This window comes from Poromitra crassiceps (assembly GCF_964638095.1).
Source record: "Poromitra crassiceps genome assembly, chromosome: 13".
Classification (NCBI taxonomy): Eukaryota; Metazoa; Chordata; class Actinopteri; order Beryciformes; family Melamphaidae; genus Poromitra; species Poromitra crassiceps.
Genome location: NC_139644.1, coordinates 38,635,632 through 38,660,109, shown reverse-complemented (window position 1 = coordinate 38,660,109; position 24,478 = coordinate 38,635,632). Strand labels below are relative to the sequence as shown.

Below are 24,478 nucleotides of genomic sequence, written 5' to 3'. Positions count from 1 at the left end.
TCCCTCTAATATGGAAAATCATATCGCAATTGCAATATCAGTCAAAATATTTTTTTTCCCCAAAATCGTGCAGCCCTAACACACACACCCAAACATTAACTACATTCACATCTGAACCTTACCCCTAAAATAGTTCAGGTTTTGAAGTACAAGACCCCCTCGCCACACACAAAGCAGCACCAGACACAGGTGTTACAGAGCTGAAGTGATACACATTTTATTTGGAACCAATGCAGCTACAGTTCAGTTGTCATCATTGTCCGTTAACGGATGGCTACCTGCTGCATTCGTTTCTCTTTTTTTAGATGCTGTTAAAATACCACGGTGACTTTCCTACAAAAACCCATTACACAGAATAATAAGGTATACAGAAGAACAGTATGTTACAATAGTACAAATGATAAATTATATTATACAGTTATAATGCCAACGAGTTCAGCACGTATCCGATAAAAAATAAGAAAAGGAAAGCAACCTGCTCCCAGTACTATGAAAAGCGTAAATGGACAGAAAAGATGGAAAATAATAAAGGAGGCTGTTTATGCGTAGGAAGAGACAGATGAGTCCATAATGTCAGTTAGTCCTCTTGATAAAAGCACAGTGAATACATAGTAACACAGAGAGGAGCTAGCTACACACAGAACCAGGCTTTCACTGCACCGTGTGGCAGGGTGGTGTAACGGCAGGAGTGTTCAACTCAACCTTCATCCAACAGGTTGAGAGTTTGAAGACACGACGCTAGTTTTATAGCAGTGGTTCTCAGCAAAAAGTGGAATAATTTACTTTCACCATAATTCCATCCATAAGTAACACAATGACTGAATGGATGACTGTTTTGGCCATGGGTTTCATATGCTTTCTGTAATAAAACATCTAAAAGCAAACATTTTATCAGATGGGAGACCGTGGGACAAAATCTTATCCAATGGGGGTCCGTAGTCTCATTTGTCCTCGTCGTGAAAAGGTTTGAGAACCACTGGTTTAGAGTTCAGCAGGAATGCATCCTAAAACCCGGAAGTTAGCGTCGCCTGGTTCCCTCATCTCCAGGTCTATGTTTTGTTTTTTTAATTGGATTTAGGTTAAATGCCTGAAATAAGGTTTCTCATTTCAGGCATCTAACCAGCCTCAACGCCAGACTCATCGTTCATTCTTCTTTCTTCGTCTCGGACGCGCAACCACTTATTCCACTGCAGGCTCGGCTAAAATGGCTGCAAGCGGCATGACATCAATCACAATAAAACTGCACCCACAAAATGTTGTTATCCAAGATGTGGGTGCCATGGTATTCCCAAATATTGCGTAGTTTCCAATACCGAGCCTTTATTCACATGCCGGTGCCCAAGTTTAAGCTGAAACACAACCTTCTTCGGCTGTGTCATTTTCGGGTTCAACTGCTCCACAGCGCCGGATGTATCGGTTCGGTGCTCAGTGGTTGGGAGGGTGTACTGCGGTTTACAATTTTGAGCATCGGCTCCGGCATGTGAATAAGGGCTCGGTATTGGGAACTACACAATATTTGGGAGCACCATGGCACCCACATCTTGGATAACAACATTGTGTCGGAGGTGGGTACGGTTTTATTGTGATCGATAACGTGCATGTCGCTTGCAGCCATTTTAGCCGAGCCTGCAGTGGAATAAGGGGTTGCGCATCCGAGACTAAGAAAGAAGAATGAATGAATGAATGATGAGTCTGGCGTTGAGGCTAGCATCTAACCAAAACCCCATGCAAAAATCCCATTGACTGCCAGATGAGGGAACCCAGTGCCATGCTAACTTCCAGGTTGGCGTACAAAAATACATCATCCCTGCACTCTACTTTTCATTTGATTTTATGCGAGCTGTTCCACAACCGCTGGAGTCAAAGACGTCAGGCCGCAGTGAAATCAAGGCCAGTGAGAAAGTAACAGACACCGTCTTCAGCTAGGATATCATAGCATCTCATTAAACAAGACTCTGTATCAGCAAAACTAAGTTTGCACAACAACACACGTCAAGCGTTAGTCTCTTTTTCATATTTTTTTCCTTTTGTTTCCCCCAATGTTTGCATATATTTAGTTTAAGGATAAAATGTTTGCTGGTCTGTCGAGGAAATGTCGCACCCATTCGCTCCAGGACCCCCATACATAACCAGTAACGTCCCCGTCCTCGGCATCATCATCATCATCATCATCACACACGCTTGGAGCTGCCCCTCACTTTGCCTGAGAGAAAAGAAGGTCTGTACAGAGTGGGAATATCATGGGTCCTGTGGCACAGGCAGCGATCATGCCGCACCAGACCAGGAGGGGGCGCCAGCTCACACCAAAAGAGAAACAAAAAGAACCAACTCATACAAACCCCTTTCCACAGTTATAACATTGGCAGTGACATCAACAGAACTGAAGAGGGGGGAGGAGGAGATGTGACCTACAGGAGCGGCAACAGGAGCAGGAGGGGTCTAAACACCAGAGTCATTTCATCATCACTAGCATCATTTTCACTCCACTTCCCTTCACCCAAAGAGGAGACAGAAGCAACTCGCTGGCAGTCATTGTTCAGATACCAAAAGCCCAAAACAGAGAACCCTCAAACTGTCAAATAGCTGTCCCATAAAAAAAAGAAAAAAGTGGAGTCTTATGGGCATTAAAAAAAAAGCAGATTTATGTCAGCAAAATGTAACGACCCCGCCCCCCCTTCCTTGTTCCAACTACAGCTCCTCCCAAATCACAGTCTCTAGGACTTTGGTAACAGTTGTGCTTCTAGAGAAGAGAGGATCGCCTACCACCCCATTGGTAGAAACGAGAGTAACAGAAGAGATAAACAAAGGGAACGAAGGTGATACAGGGCTTAGCTAGTACACAGCTCCAAGACTCAGAAGAAGAACAACAAAAAAGTTTGGCTATGGATTTACATCTAAGGACTAAAATAACAACAAACGTTTAAAAAAAAATTGTGGGAAGACCAACCCGAGAGCAACTCACTGTATGTGTGTGTCCAAAAAGGCTAACGTAACTCACTGTGTGTGTCCAGAAAGGCTAACGTAACTCACTGTGTGTGTGTGTCCAAAAAGGCTAACGTAACTCACTGTATGTGTGTGTCCAAAAAGGCTAACGTAACTCACTGTATGTGTGTGTCCAGAAAGGCTAACGTAACTCACTGTGTGTGTGTGTCCAAAAAGGCTAACGTAACTCACTTTGTGTGTGTGTCCAAAAAGGCGTAGCTCACTGTGTGTGTGTGTCCAAAGATTAACGTAACTCACTGTATGTGTGTCCCCAAAGGCTAACGTAGCTCACTGTGTGTGTGTGTGTGTGTCCAAAGGCTAACGTAACTCACTGTGTGTGTGTGTGTCCAAAGGCTAACGTAACTCACTGTGTGTGTGTGTGTCCAAAGGCTAACGTAACTCACTGTGTGTGTGTCCAAAGGCTAACGTAACTCACTGTATGTGTGTGTCCAAAGGCTAACGTAACTCACTGTGTGTGTGTGTCCAAAGGCTAACGTAGCTCACTGTGTGTGTGTGTGTGTGTCCAAAGGCTAACGTAGCTCACTGTGTGTGTGTGTGTCCAAAGGCTAACGTAACTCACTGTATGTGTGTGTGTCCAAAGGCTAACGTAACTCACTGTGTGTGTGTCCAAAGGCTAACGTAACTCACTGTGTGTGTGTCCAAAGGCTAACGTAACTCACTGTGTGTGTGTGTCCAAAGGCTAACGTAACTCACTGTGTGTGTGTCCAAAGGCTAACGTAACTCACTGTGTGTGTGTCCAAAGGCTAACGTAACTCACTGTGTGTGTGTCCAAAGGCTAACGTAACTCACTGTGTGTGTGTGTGTCCAAAGGCTAACGTAACTCACTGTGTGTGTGTCCAAAGGCTAACGTAACTCACTGTGGGTGTGTGTCCAAAGGCTAACGTTCTTGTGGGTAGATTAGCTATGGTAAATTCACCTCTCCCATGATGCCGAGTGGCTAATATACACCCTTGTTACACCCCCAAGCTTTCCTTGCAACCCCCGCCGCCATAACAACAGCCCTCGATGTGTGGTTGGCTGCAAAAAAAGACTTCAAGCACCGACGCTAGCCCATGTTTTGACCTGTGTGCATAAGAAAAAAAACGACTTCAAGCACCTACGCTAGCCCATGTTTTGACCTGTGTGTGCATAGGAAACAGTAACTTAAGTCAGTTCTCTTTTTCACCTGGTTCTATGGGGAACAGGCAAGCTTGCTAGGTAAAGTACACTTGGAAGCTAAACATGCTTTTCTCACACACTGACCCCTCGGACTACAGTTCCCATGAGCACTCGCTGTGTCCCTGGGTGTTCTGGGCAGTAAAATACTGATGCCCGTCTCAGTATAACACACTTAGGGGGGTACAGACTGGACCAAACGTGTGTGTGTGTGTGTGTGTTAGCATCCGAGCACACACATCTTTATCCACCCCTCAGAACAGGGGCAATCTCCTTTGACCAGCGTTAAGAGTTCATCCTGTGACCCCTGGAGGGGGGGTCAAAGTTAATGTAGAGGGGGGGGGGCAGGTAAAGGGAGGTGACCTGACGAGAGTTGTGACTGAGCGGTACTGAGGACGGAGGCGGCGTGTGTGTCACGGTTTGTAGCGGCTAGCCTCTCTCTCCCCAAGCTAAGGTCCAACGGTGAGCCCAAGAGTCACGGAAACCAAAAAGCAAAAGTGTGCAAAATCCCTGCTTAGTTACACACACACACACACACACACACAACCGTCTCTCGTCCTTACTCCAGTGTGTGTGAAGTTAACCCCACTGGAATATACACAGTGTAAAAGTACTCAGATGTGCGCACACACGCACGCACGCACGCACGCACGCACACACACACACACACACACACACACACACACACACACACACACACACACACACACACGCACACGCACACGCACACGCACACACACACACACACACACAACCAGCTGACAGGGCTTATAAAAGGTTAGCTCTAGTGAAGAGATAAGATCCTGGCGTTAGTGCAGTCGGACTCTCCTGTCACTCCGTCGAAAAAGAAAGGAGTAGTTGTGGAGGGCCGGAGGAAGAGAAGAGGAGGAGGAGGAGGAGAGAGAGCGGGTCCCTTCCTGCCTCCGTGTAAAAACTGTAAACAGCACTGCTACTCCGATAAGTCTGTAGATAGATGATACGTCTGTAGATAGATAAGTCTGTAGATAGATGTCCATTGTAGTCATCAAAATCATCAGCGTCAGATCAGTATGGAACACACAGGACTAGGCAGCTTGTAGCATAAAAGAGAGAGAGAGAGACAGAGAGAGAGAGAGAGGGAAAGAGAGAGGGAAGGAGGAGGGACTAAGAGAAAGTGGGAGGCAGCCAGGAGGGTTGGAGGAGGCGTGTCTGAGACTATGGCCCGGCTAGGAGACAGTTATGAAGGGATAAGATGTCTCCCTGTTCGTCTTGGAGCTTCTTATGGAGCCACAGTGGAAGAGAGAGAGAGAGAGAGAGAGAGAGAGGGTTGTTGCAGCGGGGGCGAGTCGTCCCCTCTCATCGGCTCACAACAGGAAGGGGTTGGTGGTGCCGGGGGCCTGCGTGCCGGCCTGGGGGGGCAGGGCGGCGCTCATCAGCGGCTGGGGCATGGACACGCCCACGGGACCCAGCCCCACGCCGGGCATCATGCGGCCCATGGGCACCATGCCGATGGGCTGGGCCGGCAGGGAGGAGAGGGGCATGGGCTCGGCGATGGAGGCCATGCCGCCGAAGCCCGAGGGCATGGGGCTGACGCGCATCTGGTTGAGGGTGGGCGGAGCCGGCTGGGTCACCTGGAAGGGGTTGGCCTGCGCCGCCGGGGCCGGGGCGGAGCCGCCTGGAGGGGAGGAGAGAGGACAAATTCAGGAAGTGCAGATGAGGGAAGGAGACATACGGCCGCATAGCATCGCCTCCACGCAACTCGCTCTGGGGAGCACCTGTTGGTTTTCCACGGCAAATAGTACCCCCCCCCCCCCCTCAATGTGCCCGCCCCCACAACTGGTTGTCATAGTGACGCCGCATGAAACTGCCACAAAACTGTGTACATAGTCATAGGGCTGTGAATCTTCACTGGCCTCACGATTCGATTACGATTCAGAGGGCTACGATTCGATTCGATTACGATTATCAATGCATCTCGATGCATCTTAAATCGATGCATCACTTTTTTCCGCAATACATGATTTATTTTTTCTCACTTTCTTTTTTCTCACTGTGTGGCTACTTTTAAAATAAAAGTGCATTTGGAATTGCATTGTATTATGATCCATAATTAAAATAAACAACTGCATGTACTTCCATTATATTTTATTTGATTATTAAAAAAATAAAAATTAAATAATCGATTTTTGACATTTGTGAATCGATGCAGAATCGTGCACGTCCGCATCGCGATGCATCTTATAATCGATTATTTTTGACACCCCTACATAGTCACAGCAAGGAGATAGCCTCAGAGGCTCCCTGCTTGTCCATACGTCTAACAATTAAACGTATACAGTTACAGTACTTCCGCTTCCCTTAAAGCCACCGACAGTTGTCCGTCACACCGTGCTGGTGGTGTTCCAAAGTATTCTGTATTTTTCCCCAATACAGAGGAGTTTGGGAAATCCCACACGCAAGCGGGTAAGCTAAACTGCTAGCTACTTTTAGCATGTGACAATTCTCTCGGACCAATCGGTAGTCTGCAGCGTTTTCACGTCACCTTTTGGTATCGCCTCGGCTCGCTTGATACCTCGACGGAGGTGGTGCTAAAGCAGCGAGATGAGCAGCTAGCATGCGGTTGAAAAGCACCAATAGCTGGTTGTAGGGGTGGATGATATATATGATGTGATATGATATATGATATATGATGCGTAGGGATGCACCGATCCACTTTTTTCACTTCCGATCCGATTCCGATACCTGAATTTGGATATCTGCCGATACCGATATTATGCCGATACCAATATTTTTCTTGAATATACAGTATAGGCAAAGATTTGGCCAATTAAAGTTTTTTTTTTTAAATAAACCTTGCAAAAAGCAGACAAAATTAAGAAAATATACAAGGCAAAGAAGGATACTATTATACATTATTACACAAATTACCGCCAGCTGTGTGCTGGAATTGCAATTTTTTTTTTTTTTTTTTTTTTCCCCCCAATTCCGATCCGATCCCATCCGTGAATTAGTGCCATATCGGCACCCGATACCGATATTGGATTGGCCCCATCCCTAATGATGAGATGGCAAAAATATATCACGATTCTTTTCAGGCAGGATCCTGATCCACGATTATTTTTCATGTTGGTTAAAGACTATTTTGTAAGTTAATGAAGAGTACAATTAGGGCCAAGCGATATGGACCAAAAATCATATCTCTGTATTCTTAGGCTGAATGGTGATATACGTACATATCTTGGTATTTGGTACAAAGTGGACTAAATGTTCAGTTGTAAGCTACATGTGAGATGTCACAAACACTTTTAATGTGCATATAATGACTCTATGGGTAAAGGCAAATAACAGAACAGCTAGAACATTCTGCTAAGCTCAGAAAATGACATCACTTCACTGTGATGCAGCCTTTAAGACAACACTTATAACATATCACAGATAGACAGATAAATACTTTATTTATCAGTACTTTAAATGGGTGATGTTGAACTTCTTGTGGAGAAAAATAATCTTTTTCAAAGAGTTGCAAAATCCCAGAATGAAATCGACATAACTACAATATTACTTAATGGAAGGATAATGTTGAAACATTATGTAATTATTGTGAGAAAGTGAAAGCGTCATTGAATGTTTGTGTTCTTTTAACATGGTATGTTACTGCCATTTTATCAGAGCAATAAGAAAATCTTCCCTGTAAAAGCATCGTAAAAAGTTGTGGCTTATTGTTTAAGCGTACATTGTTAGCATTGCTTTTACTAATATCCCCTAATGAAAGCTCTGGATTCAGTCGTTTCACAACTTTGCTTTGCCATTACGACTGAGTGCATCAACAAAGTCTCAATAGCTGTGTTTCCATTACAGTTTTTCGCAAAATAATTGCGATATTTCTACAACTTCGACAATGTACAATTGCGACTTGTAGGCGTTTCCATTGAAGTTGAGTTTGAGTGACGGCGCACACACCTGAACGCAATTCCCCGTTGCAGCAGCTGCCACAGTGATTACGCACGGGGATCTGCCCCAAATCCCCTCCCCTGCATGCTCAAATCTAACCAATGGTCAATGCAAATCACAACATGAAGTTACAACGCATATAAACGAGCCTGATTATCAATTCAAAAGAACATGTTGCTGGCTGCGCTGAATGCAGTGAGCGCGAGAGGCAGAGGAAAAAAGGTAGCCTACAACTGCGCGCACACAGACAGGCAGCCTGTCACCATAGACCGATTTCTGTCATTAAACATGATCTTTTTTCCCCAGCTCCGCTTTTGCACAACACTCGTCTTTCTGCTAGGTTGCTGCGGAGGTTTTGCCACGGCTTATCGAACCCTTTCTCCCTCATTTTCCTTTCATTTTCCGCTCCTTTTCCAAAGGAGAATGGGTCACATGACGTGCAAATGCGGAAAAGTGTGTTTCCATTACACTTTTGCGATAAACTGCTATATCGACACGTCTGAAAAACCACCTCATGAGAGCGCAAAAACTTTTTGCGATATTTGGGAGGTTTTTTGAAATTTACGTGTTTCCATTACCCACTTTCTATTGCGATATTTAGATTTTGCGCATTTCTGATGGTAATGGAAACACGACTATTGACTGAGAACCGACTTAGTAGCCAATCTCTGCCCACCCACTGAACCCAGACAGGAGGTAACATCTCTGCCCACTGAACCCAGACAGGAGGTAACATCTCTGCCCACTGAACCCAGACAGGAGGTAACATCTCTGCCCACCCACTGAACCCAGACAGGAGGTAACATCTCTGCCCACTGAACCCAGACAGGAGGTAACATCTCTGCCCACTGAACCCAGACAGGAGGTAACATCTCTGCCCACCCACTGAACCCAGACAGGAGGTAACATCTCTGCCCACTGAACCCAGACAGGAGGTAACATATCTGCCCACTGAACCCAGACAGGAGGTAACATCTCTGCCCACTGAACCCAGACAGGAGGTAACATATCTGCCCACTGAACCCAGACAGGAGGTAACATCTCTGCCCACTGAACCCAGACAGGAGGTAACATATCTGCCCACTGAACCCAGACAGGAGGTAACATCTCTGCCCACCCACTGAACCCAGACAGGAGGTAACATATCTGCCCACTGAACCCAGACAGGAGGTAACATCTCTGTCCACTGAACCCAGACAGGAGGTAACATCTCTGTCCACTGAACCCAGACAGGAGGTAACATCTCTGTCCACTGAACCCAGACAGGAGGTAACATATCTGCCCACTGAACCCAGACAGGAGGTAACATATCTGCCCACTGAACCCAGACAGGAGGTAACATCTCTGTCCACTGAACCCAGACAGGAGGTAACATCTCTGTCCACTGAACCCAGACAGGAGGTAACATCTCTGCCCACCCACTGAACCCAGACAGGAGGTAACATATCTGCCCACTGAACCCAGACAGGAGGTAACATATCTGCCCACTGAACCCAGACAGGAGGTAACATCTCTGCCCACTGAACCCAGACAGGAGGTAACATCTCTGTCCACTGAACCCAGACAGGAGGTAACATCTCTGCCCACCCACTGAACCCAGACAGGAGGTAACAGGTAGTATCCACTGAACCCAGACAGGAGGTAACATCTCTGCCCACCCACTGAACCCAGACAGGAGGTAACAGGTAGTATCCACTGAACCCAGACAGGAGGTAACAGGTAGTATCCACTGAACCCAGACAGGAGGTAACAGGTAGTATCCACTGAACCCAGACAGGAGGTAACAGGTAGTATCCACTGAACCCAGACAGGAGGTAACAGGTAGTATCCACTGAACCCAGACAGGAGGTAACAGGTAGTATCCACTGAACCCAGACAGGAGGTAACAGGTAGTATCCACTAAACCCAGACAGGAGGTAACAGGTAGTATCCACTGAACCCAGACAGGAGGTAACAGGTAGTATCCACTGAACCCAGACAGGAGGTAACAGGTAGTATCTACTGAACCCAGACAGGAGGTAACAGGTAGTATCCACTGAACCCAGACAGGAGGTAACAGGTAGTATCCACTAAACCCAGACAGGAGGTAACAGGTAGTATCTACTGAACCCAGACAGGAGGTAACAGGTAGTATCCACTGAACCCAGACAGGAGGTAACAGGTAGTATCTACTGAACCCAGACAGGAGGTAACAGGTAGTATCCACTGAACCCAGACAGGAGGTAACAGGTAGTATCTACTGAACCCAGACAGGAGGTAACAGGTAGTATCCACTGAACCCAGACAGGAGGTAACAGGTAGTATCCACTGAACCCAGACAGGAGGTAACAGGTAGTATCCACTGAACCCAGACAGGAGGTAACAGGTAGTATCCACTGAACCCAGACAGGAGGTAACAGGTAGTATCCACTGAACCCAGACAGGAGGTAACAGGTAGTATCCACTGAACCCAGACAGGAGGTAACAGGTAGTATCCACTAAACCCAGACAGGAGGTAACAGGTAGTATCTACTGAACCCAGACAGGAGGTAACAGGTAGTATCCACTAAACCCAGACAGGAGGTAACAGGTAGTATCTACTGAACCCAGACAGGAGGTAACAGGTAGTATCCACTGAACCCAGACAGGAGGTAACAGGTAGTATCCACTGAACCCAGACAGGAGGTAACAGGTAGTATCCACTGAACCCAGACAGGAGGTAACAGGTAGTATCCACTAAACCCAGACAGGAGGTAACAGGTAGTATCCACTGAACCCAGACAGGAGGTAACAGGTAGTATCCACTAAACCCAGACAGGAGGTAACAGGTAGTATCCACTGAACCCAGACAGGAGGTAACAGGTAGTATCCACTAAACCCAGACAGGAGGTAACAGGTAGTATCCACTGAACCCAGACAGGAGGTAACAGGTAGTATCCACTGAACCCAGACAGGAGGTAACAGGTAGTATCCACTGAACCCAGACAGGAGGTAACAGGTAGTATCCACTGAACCCAGACAGGAGGTAACAGGTAGTATCCACTGAACCCAGACAGGAGGTAACAGGTAGTATCCACTAAACCCAGACAGGAGGTAACAGGTAGTATCCACTGAACCCAGACAGGAGGTAACAGGTAGTATCCACTAAACCCAGACAGGAGGTAACAGGTAGTATCCACTGAACCCAGACAGGAGGTAACAGGTAGTATCCACTGAACCCAGACAGGAGGTAACAGGTAGTATCCACTAAACCCAGACAGGAGGTAACAGGTAGTATCCACTGAACCCAGACAGGAGGTAACAGGTAGTATCCACTAAACCCAGACAGGAGGTAACAGGTAGTATCCACTGAACCCAGACAGGAGGTAACAGGTAGTATCCACTAAACCCAGACAGGAGGTAACAGGTAGTATCCACTGAACCCAGACAGGAGGTAACAGGTAGTATCCACTGAACCCAGACAGGAGGTAACAGGTAGTATCCACTGAACCCAGACAGGAGGTAACAGGTAGTATCCACTGAACCCAGACAGGAGGTAACAGGTAGTATCCACTGAACCCAGACAGGAGGTAACAGGTAGTATCCACTAAACCCAGACAGGAGGTAACAGGTAGTATCCACTGAACCCAGACAGGAGGTAACAGGTAGTATCCACTAAACCCAGACAGGAGGTAACAGGTAGTATCCACTGAACCCAGACAGGAGGTAACAGGTAGTATCCACTAAACCCAGACAGGAGGTAACAGGTAGTATCCACTGAACCCAGACAGGAGGTAACAGGTAGTATCCACTGAACCCAGACAGGAGGTAACAGGTAGTATCCACTGAACCCAGACAGGAGGTAACAGGTAGTATCCACTGAACCCAGACAGGAGGTAACAGGTAGTATCCACTGAACCCAGACAGGAGGTAACAGGTAGTATCCACTAAACCCAGACAGGAGGTAACAGGTAGTATCCACTAAACCCAGACAGGAGCTAACAGGTAGTATCCACTAAACCCAGACAGGAGGTAACAGGTAGTATCCACTAAACCCAGACAGGAGGTAACAGGTAGTATCCACTGAACCCAGACAGGAGGTAACAGGTAGTATCCACTGAACCCAGACAGGAGGTAACAGGTAGTATCCACTAAACCCAGACAGGAGGTAACAGGTAGTATCCACTAAACCCAGACAGGAGGTAACAGGTAGTATCCACTGAACCCAGACAGGAGGTAACAGGTAGTATCTACTGAACCCAGACAGGAGGTAACAGGTAGTATCCACTGAACCCAGACAGGAGGTAACAGGTAGTATCCACTAAACCCAGACAGGAGGTAACAGGTAGTATCCACTAAACCCAGACAGGAGGTAACAGGTAGTATCCACTGAACCCAGACAGGAGGTAACAGGTAGTATCCACTAAACCCAGACAGGAGGTAACAGGTAGTATCCACTAAACCCAGACAGGAGGTAACAGGTAGTATCCACTGAACCCAGACAGGAGGTAACAGGTAGTATGGGCTGGGCAGAGGTGATGACAAGTGGGTCAGCGTCAACAACACGTGTGTGATGGGTGTGGTTCATCTGTCTGTGTGTTCCCAACATGTAGCCAGGAAAGGGGGTTGACTGGTCTAGTGTCTACTACTCTAATTGGTACAGGTTAACCTTTTTTTTGTTTTTGTTTTTTTAATCAAGTTTTTTCTGAGCGGCCAATTGTGCCTGTAGGGACGCCCGACCAAGCCGGAGGCAACACGGAGGTTCGAACCTGCGACCCTCGTATCGGTTGTCAGGGAATCTACCGCTGCACTACTTGGACGCCCTGGTACAGATCAACTTGAGCGTTGGCCAAGGAGATTTGGCCCCCATTAACCTGTGTGTTTCACCTGCCGTACACAAGTGTCTGTACACACTTATGACATGTTCATTTCCTAAACCCGACACATCCACTAAAATCAAAACATTACTCTAAGCTCATCATTGAAGAAACGTGTGGTACAGAAGGCAAAAAAGATCATCAGACAATCTAGCCACATTTTGTCCAGTGAATTTGCTCTGATGCCCTCAGGCCGGCGCTACTATGCGCCCCCTAGGAGAACTAACCGGTACTCCAAGTCTTTCTTCCCTTCAGCTGTCAGGCTGTTAAACACAGACAGTAGTCATTTTAAATGAATGCCTTCACTTATACAGTATGAGCGCACAACAGGCTGTACGTATCCTGTCTATGACGAACAGGTTAGGCCTGTTCATACATATATAGATATAAATCTTTTATTTTTTATATACGTTACGTTACGTTACGTTACGTTACGTCATTTGGCAGACGCTTTTATCCAAAGCGACTTACAATAACACATTTTTTGGCAGCAATAGAGCAATCAACTATGGAGTACAGTCTATGACAACTACAACTTCTGAAGGAACAGTGGTACAAGTTTAGGTTAGTGGTACAAGTTTAGGTTAGTATAATTTTTTTTTTTTTTTTAAGAAAGAGAGAGAGAGAACGAAGTTAGATCAAGAAGGGCCCAGATGGAGCCTGAAAAGGTGAGTCTTTAGTCTTTTCCGAAAGATCGGCAGTGATTCAGCCGTCCTGACCGAAGGTGGAAGCTCGTTCCACCATTGAGGTGCCAGGGACGAGAACTTTTGAGCCCCCGTAGCGAAGGAGGGGCGAGGCGACCTGCACTGGTGGAGGAGCGAAGGGAGCGCTGAGAGGTTTGGAACCTGACCATAGATTGCAGGTATAGGGGAGCTGTTTGGTGTGCAGCCCTGTAGGCCAGTACCAGTGACTTGATACATGTTCTCATGTCTTTACATATACCGGTAGAAATATATGTATACTTTTTATTTCTTGTTCATGTTTATATGTGGCTGATCTGTTATCTCTGACATTATTTATTTGTTTGTTTATGTTATGTCATGCTGTTACGTTACGTCCTGTCATGTCTGAAGTTTGTAGCTCACTGTGAGCTTTTGAAGGTGCTGTGAAACTGAATTGCCCTTCTGGGATAAATAAAAGTTGTCTGAAGTCTGAAGTCAATATCGCTCAAATATAGACTACTATGTAAACATACTATCAAGTCTTGTGAATATTATCAGTAGATGTCAATTGTGTTTGACATATATGATGTATATGATGTAGTATGATGTAGTAAATGATGTATAAGAACTTTATGATGTATATGACCTAGTACAGGAGGTGTGATGTGTACGTATAAGTACGTAAAGGCCTTTGAGACCTGACTGTGAATGGCTGTATAAACAATCTAGACTAGACTTATTCCAAACTGTCCCCACCTGTTGAAGCCAGGAATGGGTTGACTATGGGTGCAGGCTGGGCGGGTTTGGTCACCAGCGAGTCCAGGTTGACCAGGGCGGCGTTGGGACCCAGGAAGGACTCGGGCGTCTTCCTGGTGGGGTTGAAACCGATGGAGCCGGAGGTGGGCAGGTGGTCGAACAGGTCCAGGCTGCCGCTGCTGGCCAGGCTGCCGTGGGAGGGCAGAGAGGACGCTACGCCCCCGTCGCCTGAGGAGCAGAGAGCCGTTACGTTAGTATTTCAACTCCTCTGTTCAGTGGGTGGGAATTACAGAAATAAATAAATAAATAAATAAATCACTGGAAACACCGTGAGCACTGGAGGAGATTATTTCTCGTCTGATGTGAGTATGAAGATTAAAATGACTTTGATAGAGGGACAGAGCCATGTCTGCTGATTTGATTGATTTATTATTATTTTCAATCTTTTATAGAACAATAAACATACAAGACAAACAGGCTCAGACACAGGAAAAGAAGAGAAAGTAATAATAATAATAAAATAATAATAATTTAAAAAATACATACGTGTCTGCTGAGTTTTATCCCCAGTTAAATACACCTGTCTTTTGAGTTAAAATGGGCTAATTAAGTTCCAGAATCTTACCCACAAGGTAGACTCTTCTAAAACATTATATGAAATATGCTAAATCCACTCTCTCAAGTCCACAGGTTATCATCTCTCACACACAAACGCAGGCAGTCACCAGGTTATCATCTCTCACACACAAATGCAGGCAGTCACCAGGTTATCATCTCTCACACACAAACGCAGGCAGTCACCAGGTTATCATCTCTCTCACACAGACGCAGGCAGTCACTGTAAAATATTGATCTGATGCAGTCGAAAAAGGACCAGGAAATGCTATTAGACGAGCACCTCCGAGACAGGCAGCCTAGCGGTTTGTTTTTGTGGCGGCCATGAGACACTTATAAATACACTCAGATGGAGTATAGGAGCTGAGATGTACAGGAGCTGAGATGTATAGGAGCTGAGATGTATAGGAGCCGAAAAGACTTCCGACGAGATCCGACAGAGTGCCTGAACACCCGACGACTCTTGATCTCAGCCCAGTTTCAGAGTGGATTCAAGCGGTCATATTTCTCGAGCAGCTCGTTCAGCAGAGACAGACACTTCACTGAGGCTCCTGTCCTTTGCAGATCATCAGGCAATGAGGTGGCCTAGTGGCCCCGGAGAGACAGCGTCTGTCCTACCTGAGACAAATAAAACGTGCATTCCCGTTTGTGTTCCTTCTGTCCTCGTCCTTGACCATATCAGAGGTGTTTGTGTCGAGCTGGAGCAAAACATCTGATACCGAGGTCACCCTCCCACAACCAGAGACTGCCAACCCACATGAGGAAAAACGTCAACACCTGGGTCACAACCAGAGACTGCCAACCCACATGAGGAAAACAGTCAACACGCACACCTACATACATACATACATTAGGGGTGTCACAGTACGTGCATTCGTCCCGTGACGTCATGGTATGGGTGTCACGGTTCGGTGCGTGCAGCTACACGATGAATACGACGAATCCAGAAGGTGGTGGTAAACCACCTAAACGCTGTTTGAATGCCATAAACGCTAGAGATGGGCAACAAATTTCGAATTTTCGAATAATCTTTTTTATTATCAAGATCTTTTATTATTGAAAGTCGAAAATCTTTTTTTTTTTTTTTATATATCTAATTTTTATTTTTACCCGCGCCTGTCTCTAAGAATGACACCATTTGTCCATGTGACGGTGTCTTAGGAGCTGCGCACCAGAGCGCTGCAGTGCGCACTGGAACAGAACGGCTCTGACACTAGCAGCTCCAGTGAGCAGCACCCAGTAGCTCTAGAAATGCTAGAAATGTAGTAGAAATGGTCTTAAACTGTCTATAACAGCAACACTCAGCCACAAGGAAAAGGCTTCAAGGCTTGTAACTGCATGAAGAAAAGCTGATATTCTGTCTACTGTTCCCTGAGCCATCTCGGCGCTACTCTAATGCTAACGTAGGTCTGGCTGCCTAATGACAATAAGAGTGCCAAAGTCACCCCCTCTCCCTGGCCATGGGATTTCCTCCGCCATTCATTTTTCCATAGACCTTGCGTAAAATGCTTATCCAAATGTTTACTTGGTCAAACCAAGTAATTGAACTATACTTAGAATCCGGGAAGACCATGTCAAATTTGACTTGCCAAAGAAAATAAAAAATAAAATGGGTGGGCAAATTCTGACGAAAAGTCAACTTTGGCCCAGCGAATTTCGACTAGTGTTTTTGCTAGAAATGCCCGTCCCTAATAAACACCACAGAAGAAGACACACTGACACAACACAGGAGCCATAGAAATCTGCGTTCACGGAACCATTATGATGACCAAACGAACGTAATTATTATGGTAAAGAAAACTGGCCTCCAGTAACGCTACTTACTTAGTGAAACCCACCGCGCTGTGTGACAACTCTGAGTTACTCCACACATGCACTCTGTTTACAAACTTGTGTACAATAAAGATTTAAAGTGGGGGGGAAATGCCTTTGCCCTCTCAGACAGCTGGAATACAGACATCTGAGAGGGAGGTGCACCTCACACTTTGAAAATCGCTGCTGTAGAGTAAAACGGTTTTGTGTGGATTGCCTAGATCTTATTAAATTGTGGACATTTATTCATTCCCACTTATTAGACACCATTTCTGATGGTAAAATGAGCGTAAAAAGCAAAACACAGAATTCTGAAAATTTTTAACAGGGGGAAAAAAATTTGTTGCTTAGGGATTAGTTGCTTTTTCTCCCGTTGTACCGAATTCGTACTGAACCGTGACCCTGAAACCGAGGGACGTACCGAACCATGACTTTTGTGTACTGTGACACCCCTAACATACATACATAAAGGCTACATGAGACTGCTGCACAGTGACATGGGACCAGACCAGGGCAAAAAGCAGTTTTTCCCCCCCTCTAAGGAATGTGATATGATTACAGTGATATTCACGTGGAAAAACATCAACGTTTAAACACTACAATGGGTCTAACACTGCTCTTTGCTCAGGTCTGGTGATAATGGGCTACAAAGACAGGACATATAGTGTGTGTCTGTGACCTGCAGAAATCTTGAATCTTCCAAAAGTCAACTTTAGCGCCCCATTAATATATTCAATTAAAATGCAAAAAACATTGAAAGATATTTGGATAGAAGTAAATGGGGTTGTTTCTGCAGGACGCCGACACAGACCAACACAGACTCCGTGACGTGTCATTAGAGAGGGACGAAGACAGGGTGAGTACCAGTGGGGACAGAGGAGGAAGAGCGCAGGCTGTCAAACTCTGAGAAGTCCTCTTTAGACGTACCGTTGGATGCACTGAACAGGTCAAAGCTACCTGGAGGGGGCACAACACACACACACACACAGATGAACACAAAAATACGCACGCATATTCACGGAAAGACACAGCAGGTACACACACACACACACACACACATAAGACACACATATTAACACAAAAATACACACGCATATTCACGGAAACACACCGCAGGTACACACACACACAAGTAGACAGATGGAGACAGACAGACAGACACAATTTTGAATAGTTGCGTTTAGGGATGCACCGATACCGTTTTTTTTTAGACTAAGTACAAGTACTTTCATTTCGGCACTTGCCGATACGGAGTATCAATATAAGTACTTAATTGGGGGTCGACCAATATGTTTTTTCTGTTCTTTTTTCCTTCAAGTATATGTTTAATTAAATTATAACTTTTCAATATTATGGGTTTCTGTCCTTTTCTTTAGTTTATCCATCTGCAATGAGGGTTTAGAGAGAGAGAGAAATAAAAGTGGGGTCGCAGGCTGACATGCATTGCTTAAAGCACAATTATACTTAATGTAATATACAATATCTATTTTATAAAACATCAACTGTCGCCTTCAAACGACTGTATTTATTTATTTATTTATTAACACATCATGATTGCCCAATACTCATTGATTTACTGAGTGGAGCTTGAACACATCAGCAATACAAGCTAACAAAGTGAAAGTGGCGGTGGAGAATGGATGCTGTACTCAGTGAATTTACGTTACTGTAACAGCGATCATAAAGACGGCAGTATGGAAATATCAAATATCAAATAAAAAGCCTTTGCTTGTCCCACAACAATGTTTATCTGCTAGAAGTGCTAAGCAGCTGGTTAGCAGCTAGCAGCTGTTAAGCTAACATCGGGTGACGTTATACAGTAATTAGTCTCGCATAGCCAGACCTATTTCCACACTTTGTTTCAACTCACAAAAAGCGCTCCAGGCAAAACATGCTATGTGTTAACAGCCCAGCTTCTCTACAATGCTTTTGTCAGCTGTGAGCCTGTTTTCAGGTTAACGTCACATTGCTGTAAAGTGGTATCGGGTGCAGTTGTATCAGTCGTTTTACGAGCACGAGTACAGCACATGAGCGCAGTAGTATCGCTGCATCCATAGTTGTGCTGGTGTAAAAAGCATTCATTGGCAGTTGGAGAGTGCAAACCTCCGCCAATACTGAACAATAGTCCAACTTGCAGTTACACCCAAACACAGCATTCCATTTAGATTTGACCCTATAAACATGCTCTTAGCATCTGGGAATCAAGTCTCTATCCCGGTTTCCTACTTATAGCTACAAAACAATAATCATCTAATGGCATAAATCCCAGATCTGGATCAGTACCAAAATCAAATCAATTGTTTCTTTGCTTAAAGCTGATCTGTCCACCAAATTTAATGGGTAGGCGTTCTTGAGATATCCGGCTGACAGACAAAGTCACCAATGGGGGTGAAACATAGTTGGCTAAAGTGTCTGGTGAATTTTGTGGATGAGCTACCAACCCCTGCATGTAGAGCAAAAAAAAAGTTATTTTTGATTATCTTTTTATTTTCACCTGCGTTGGAGGTCTTGGGGCGGGCAGCCGTGGAGCTCCAGGGATCGGCGGCAGGAGCGGGGTTTGCCCAGGGATCACTGCTCTTCAGGGGGGGGACAGAAGGAGGAGTGCCCCATGGGTCCACTGGGACTGCCGGTTTAGGGGCAGAACCTGGAGGAGGAGACCACAGAGAATCGTCACATGACATGAGAAAAGCAGAGTAGTTCCATAAGGTTATGATAACCGGCATGTGTGGCGTGTATTAAGCGTGTTATCTTATCGATGTGGGGTGAATATTATTATATATTATATATCAATTGGAAGGTCTCAGTGCGATCTTTTCAGTGCCAAAAGGACACAACTGAAATCATGACCGACACGTTTGAACAAAAAGTGAAAGCCATAACAGAAAAGTAGGGTTTTCTTTTGTGCCAAAAGGGCGTACTGTAACTGCATTACAGTTACACCCTTTTGACACTGAACAAGCATTGTGGGTCGAGGATTGTAACAACACTTAGGTCAACTCAAAAGGCATGCTGACTTAAGTAATGCTATGGCAATGTCAGCGGTGTGAACTGGGCAAGATGAGCTATGTGAGTAAGACAGGTGGTGGTACTAGCTAGCTAGCTAGTAGCTACCCCTCAGTGTTGTGAGGAGTTTTACAGGTATTGTATTAGGTCATGTATTACACAACCGAAAAAAGTAATAAAGTATTAGTTTAGAATCCAGAGTAGACTAGTTTCTTATGTCTATAGAGGTATATTTAAAAGGTTTATTAAAAGTTTTTAACAGAAAAAAACTAGAACGACCGCACTGCGGATACATGCCTCCATCAACAAGTGAGCAGTCGACATCCACTCAGTTTCCACCCTCATTAACTATGCGCTGTTCTGAGTGGGCGGGGACGCTATGATAATGAGGCGCTGCTCTGATAGGCCGCCTGATGGGCTGGGTCAGAGCCATGTAGATAGAAGAGTCCCGAAATCTCTATTCACTCCAATGGACCAGTTTTTTACTCTCAAGAGTTCCAGGAAGTAAGGTCCTGGATTAAGCAGCACTGTCGAGTTGCAGCAAAATAGACAGTTTGTGTTGTACTCTGAAAGGGTTTTCGCCCCCTTGAATCAATACAAATTGTACATTATCAGCTTTATTTTGGCATGCAAAAGTAGCGCGAGACCCATTCCTGGCTGTTCATTGGCTAATGAGTCTCGCATTTTGGTCCTCCGCTGACGCCACTCTCTCTCTAGAGGACACTAGGCTGGGTGAAGGGGGAGGGTGCAGAGGCGGAAAAACTCCAAAACCAACATGGCAGCTCCTTATAGAAGACAACTCTAATGCTTTATTTGGATAGTCCGCCTACAGTACAGAGTATTTGTAAGATTTCAACAGCTTATTAGTTGACATTCAACAATTCAACGGTTTGGCTTTTGTCTAGATGTTGTTTTAACAGCTCATCAGCTGAGACTCAACAAACACATTCTGTTTGCTTCCTGTTGCACACAGCTGCACCTAGTGTCATATCGTCGCTGTCGTTCCAGGACGTCGAATCTCCAAAACAGCAACTTTTCAGGAAGTTAAAAAAACCTGTTTGCTCTTAAAATACTGAACCAAACGTCGTCAAAGTTGGCACATGTCTTAATTATAGTTAGTTTCCCACTGAATGTGTCATTACTTCATTAATATCTTACCTGGATAAGCTCAAATGATGTTGTTTATATTATCAGTCCGACTTGGAAGCACTTTCTCCCGGCCAGTCAGGCGGGAGAGAGTCGTATGCTCATGCACAAGCCCCAAGCTCCGGGCCGCGGGGGCGCGCGCAGGAGCAACAGCGTGCCCCTCGCCTCTCAAATGGCCGAGGCGGGGGCTTTCGCATGGGGTGAGAAATAGTCTGACATAACGTAGCGTTAACGTTACTTTATTCTCGTCAGAAAACACTCCGATTTGCATGTTAAAACAAGTTTGCAGCCTAGGAATAACTGGAAAACATTTAATGATATATTAACGTCAGAGGAAGCCAGGATTAGTCAAAACGATATCAGAAATAGGCTACACAGCACGTCTGCCGTGTGACTTTTCCGGGTTTATTGTCCTGCGTGGGGGGGTACAGAGGTAGGGGACGAATTTCGAGGTTTGACTGACAGATTGAGGGCGAATGGCGTTACGAGATTTACTCACAAGCTCGTTTGAATGCTTTTCCATTGGTTGCATTTGTTAAAAACCACACAGAGACGTGAAGGGTGACCAATGGCACTGATTTATGACAAAAAGTGAAAAAGTGAAAAAAGGGACATTCGAGGTCCTGGCACAACAGCGACGATATGTACCGTAAATTCCGGACTATAAGCCGCGGCTTTTTTCCCGTTTTTTGGCCCCTGCGGCTTATATAACGGTGCGTCTTATCTATGGATTTTTTCAGAAAAAAAAAAAAAAAAAAAAAAAAATCTCTCTTTTTTAGCACTCTTTCTAACTATAAATCCACTTCTGTTTTAATTTCCTCTCTTGCCCTCTTTTCACCACACCGCGGACACTGTGTGCACTGTAAAAATAAACAACGGTGGTGTTGTGTTATGTTGTTTTGTTGAAATGTTACGGTAATACGGTAAATGGGAGCTTCCTCAAACAGCCATCTCTTTCCCGACAATCCCCTCTGTGCGTGACCACTTACATATGGTAATTACGGTAAGCAAACGGCCACAAGCCCATCAACTCCCTCCCCCGACTACCAGGAGAAAATCACAAACTTCGGCGAATTCACACAAAGGAAGATCAAGGAATATTCCATCGAACCGGAGCAGATCATAAATATGGATGAAGTGCCTTTGACGTTCGACCTGCCACTCACTCGGACTGTTAACAAGAAGCGCCCTGGAGGATTCTTTCACCAAAAAAAAGCTTTGCTCGTTCTCGACAGCATGAGAACGAGCAGTAGATGATCATGAGGTGGTTTTTCAGACGTGTCGATATAGCAGTTTATCGCAAAAGTGTAATGGAAACACATTTTTCGCATTTGCACGTCATGTGACCCATATTATCCCTTGGAAAAGGAGCGGAAAATAAGTTTGGTAAGTAAGGTTCGATAGCCGTGTCAAAACCTCCGCAGCAAGTGGAAAACTTTGAAGCAACGCTACCTAGCAGAAAGACGAGTGTTGTGCAAAAGCGTAGCCGGGCAAATTAGATAATGTTTAATGGCAGAAATCGGTCCATGGTGACAGCAGGCTGCCTGTGTGCGCGCATTTGGCACAGCGGCGAGATGAGAGGATGAAAAGCACACACTGGTGCGGTGGTGCTGTCTGAAGTGAATACAGTGACTGTGAGTAGGCTAATACATTGCACACGTTTCAGGTGCAATTATAGAACCAAATCAGCCTTTTCCCCCCTCCATCTCTAAATCGGACCAGTTGTAGGCTATTAGGCTACCTTTTTTCCTCTGCCTGTCGCGCTGACTGCATTCACGCAGCCAGCAACATTTTGCGACTCATTTTCTTTTGAATTGATAATCAGGCTCGTTTATATGCATTGTAACTTCATGTTGGGATTTCCATTGACCATTGGTTGGATTTGAGCATGCAGGGGACGGGATATGGGGCAGATCCCCGTGCGTAATCACTGTGGCAGCTGCTGCAACGGGGAATCACTCAAACGCAACTTCAATGGAAACGCCTACAAGTCGCAATTGTACATTGTCGAAGTTGTAGAAATATCGCAATTCTTTTGCGAAAAACTGTAATGGAAACACAGCTATAGATGAAGAGGAGTTCGTTGGTTTTGAGTGACAATGAAGGAGAGAGGAGAGTGGTTGACGAAGCCACCCTGAACCTGTTCGTTTCCGACACTGAAGATGAGGACTTTGGTGGTTTCAGTACGCAGGAAGAAGAGGAAGACGAGCATTAGTGACTTGACTTCTCTGGTTACAGGTTTGCTGCACATATAGCCTATTGTTGTGTGATTTTGTCTGGGGATTAGTGACCTGACTTTTGTTTTGTTTTGTTGAAATGTTAATAAATGGGAGCTTCCCCAAACAGCCATCGCTTTCCCGACATTCCTCTCTGTGCACGAACCCTTTCATATGGTAATTAAACATCAAAACACCCGCGGCTTATAGTCCGGTGCGGCTTATAGAAGAAAAAAATAGTCAATTTTGGTCCCGCGGCTTATACACCGGTGCGTCTTATAGTCCGGAATTTACGGTAGGTATGTTCATGAATTGTCACATAGTAGTAGGCATCCTAAGATCCCGTGGGACCATTGGATCAGCGCTCTTGGTTTATTAATTTATTAAAATGTTCCCCATTAACTGCCGCCTAGACGACAGCCAGTCTAACTGGGGTCCACTGTGATGTTGGAGCAGCACCTCTTGTGACTGTAAAGACCCACACAGGAGTGGTATTCCCTCTGGCACTGTTCAGATGTAGGGGTTGGTAGTCCCTCTGGCACTGGTCAGATGTAGGGGTTGGTAGTCCCTCTGGCACTGTTCAGATGTAGGGGTTGGTAGTCCCTCTGGCACTGGTCAGATGTAGGGGTTGGTAGTCCCTCTGGCACTGGTCAGATGTAAAGGGTGGTATTCCCTCTGGCACTGGTCAGATGTAGGGGTTGGCTGGTCTTGCAGATTGGCCTCTTGCGCTTCTGCAGGCCCTTTTCTCGTCCCACTGAAGCAGCTGTTGTTCTTCGAGGCGCTGCAGACCCCTCCGGATTTCAAGCCACCGGGTGTCTGTCTTTTGCTGAGGCTTCCCAGGCTTTCTGGTCTCGTTTTTACATACTGTATGTCTTATAGCGTAGTAGCTGTGGCCGTCCTGGTGGTCTTTTCCCTGAAGCGAGCTCTCCTTAAAGGAGGTCTTTGGGGATTCCTCCATACATGGCCAAAGCCAGCAAAGACATCTCTGCTTGAGGACTGTGGACATGGAAGGGATCTTTGCTCGAGACAGAACCTCCCTGTTGGGCACCTTGTCTTTCCAGGAGATGCAGAGTATTTGGTGAAGACAGCGCATATGGAAGGCATGGAGTCTTGTTTCCTGGTGAGCCTTAAAACCAATGTACACCAGATGCGATACGGCTCCGTGCGGATCCGGTAAAAGTGCCGGAACAGACACGGAAAAATGTGTCTGACAGATTACATTGGTGTGGGGCTGTTCAGGCAGCTGTCCGCAGTCAGTGGACATATCGAAATAATAAATATCGAAAACTAACAGAACTTGTAAAAAATTTGCAATTATGCAAATAGTCTAAATGGAAACGGCTTG

At 45.6% G+C, this 24,478-nt stretch overlaps 1 protein-coding gene across 2 annotated transcripts in view; it reads right to left on the bottom strand.

Moving 5' to 3' along the window:
* Positions 1-3,341: 3,341 nt before the first annotated feature.
* epn2 (epsin 2) overlaps positions 3,342-24,478 on the bottom strand; it is a 67,773-nt gene continuing 46,636 nt past the window's right edge. The window contains exons 7-10 of one of the 2 annotated variants that reach the window (XM_083649837.1): positions 19,263-19,412; positions 17,633-17,725; positions 14,342-14,569; positions 3,342-5,812 (exon numbers count right to left, since the gene is read on the bottom strand). In XM_083649837.1, coding sequence (XP_083505963.1) covers positions 5,502-5,812; positions 14,342-14,569; positions 17,633-17,725; positions 19,263-19,412 — 782 coding nt within the window. In that variant the 3' untranslated portion in view covers positions 3,342-5,501. The remainder of the gene's footprint in view (positions 5,813-14,341; positions 14,570-17,632; positions 17,726-19,262; positions 19,413-24,478) is intronic. The other variant, XM_083649838.1, reaches the window with a different exon arrangement.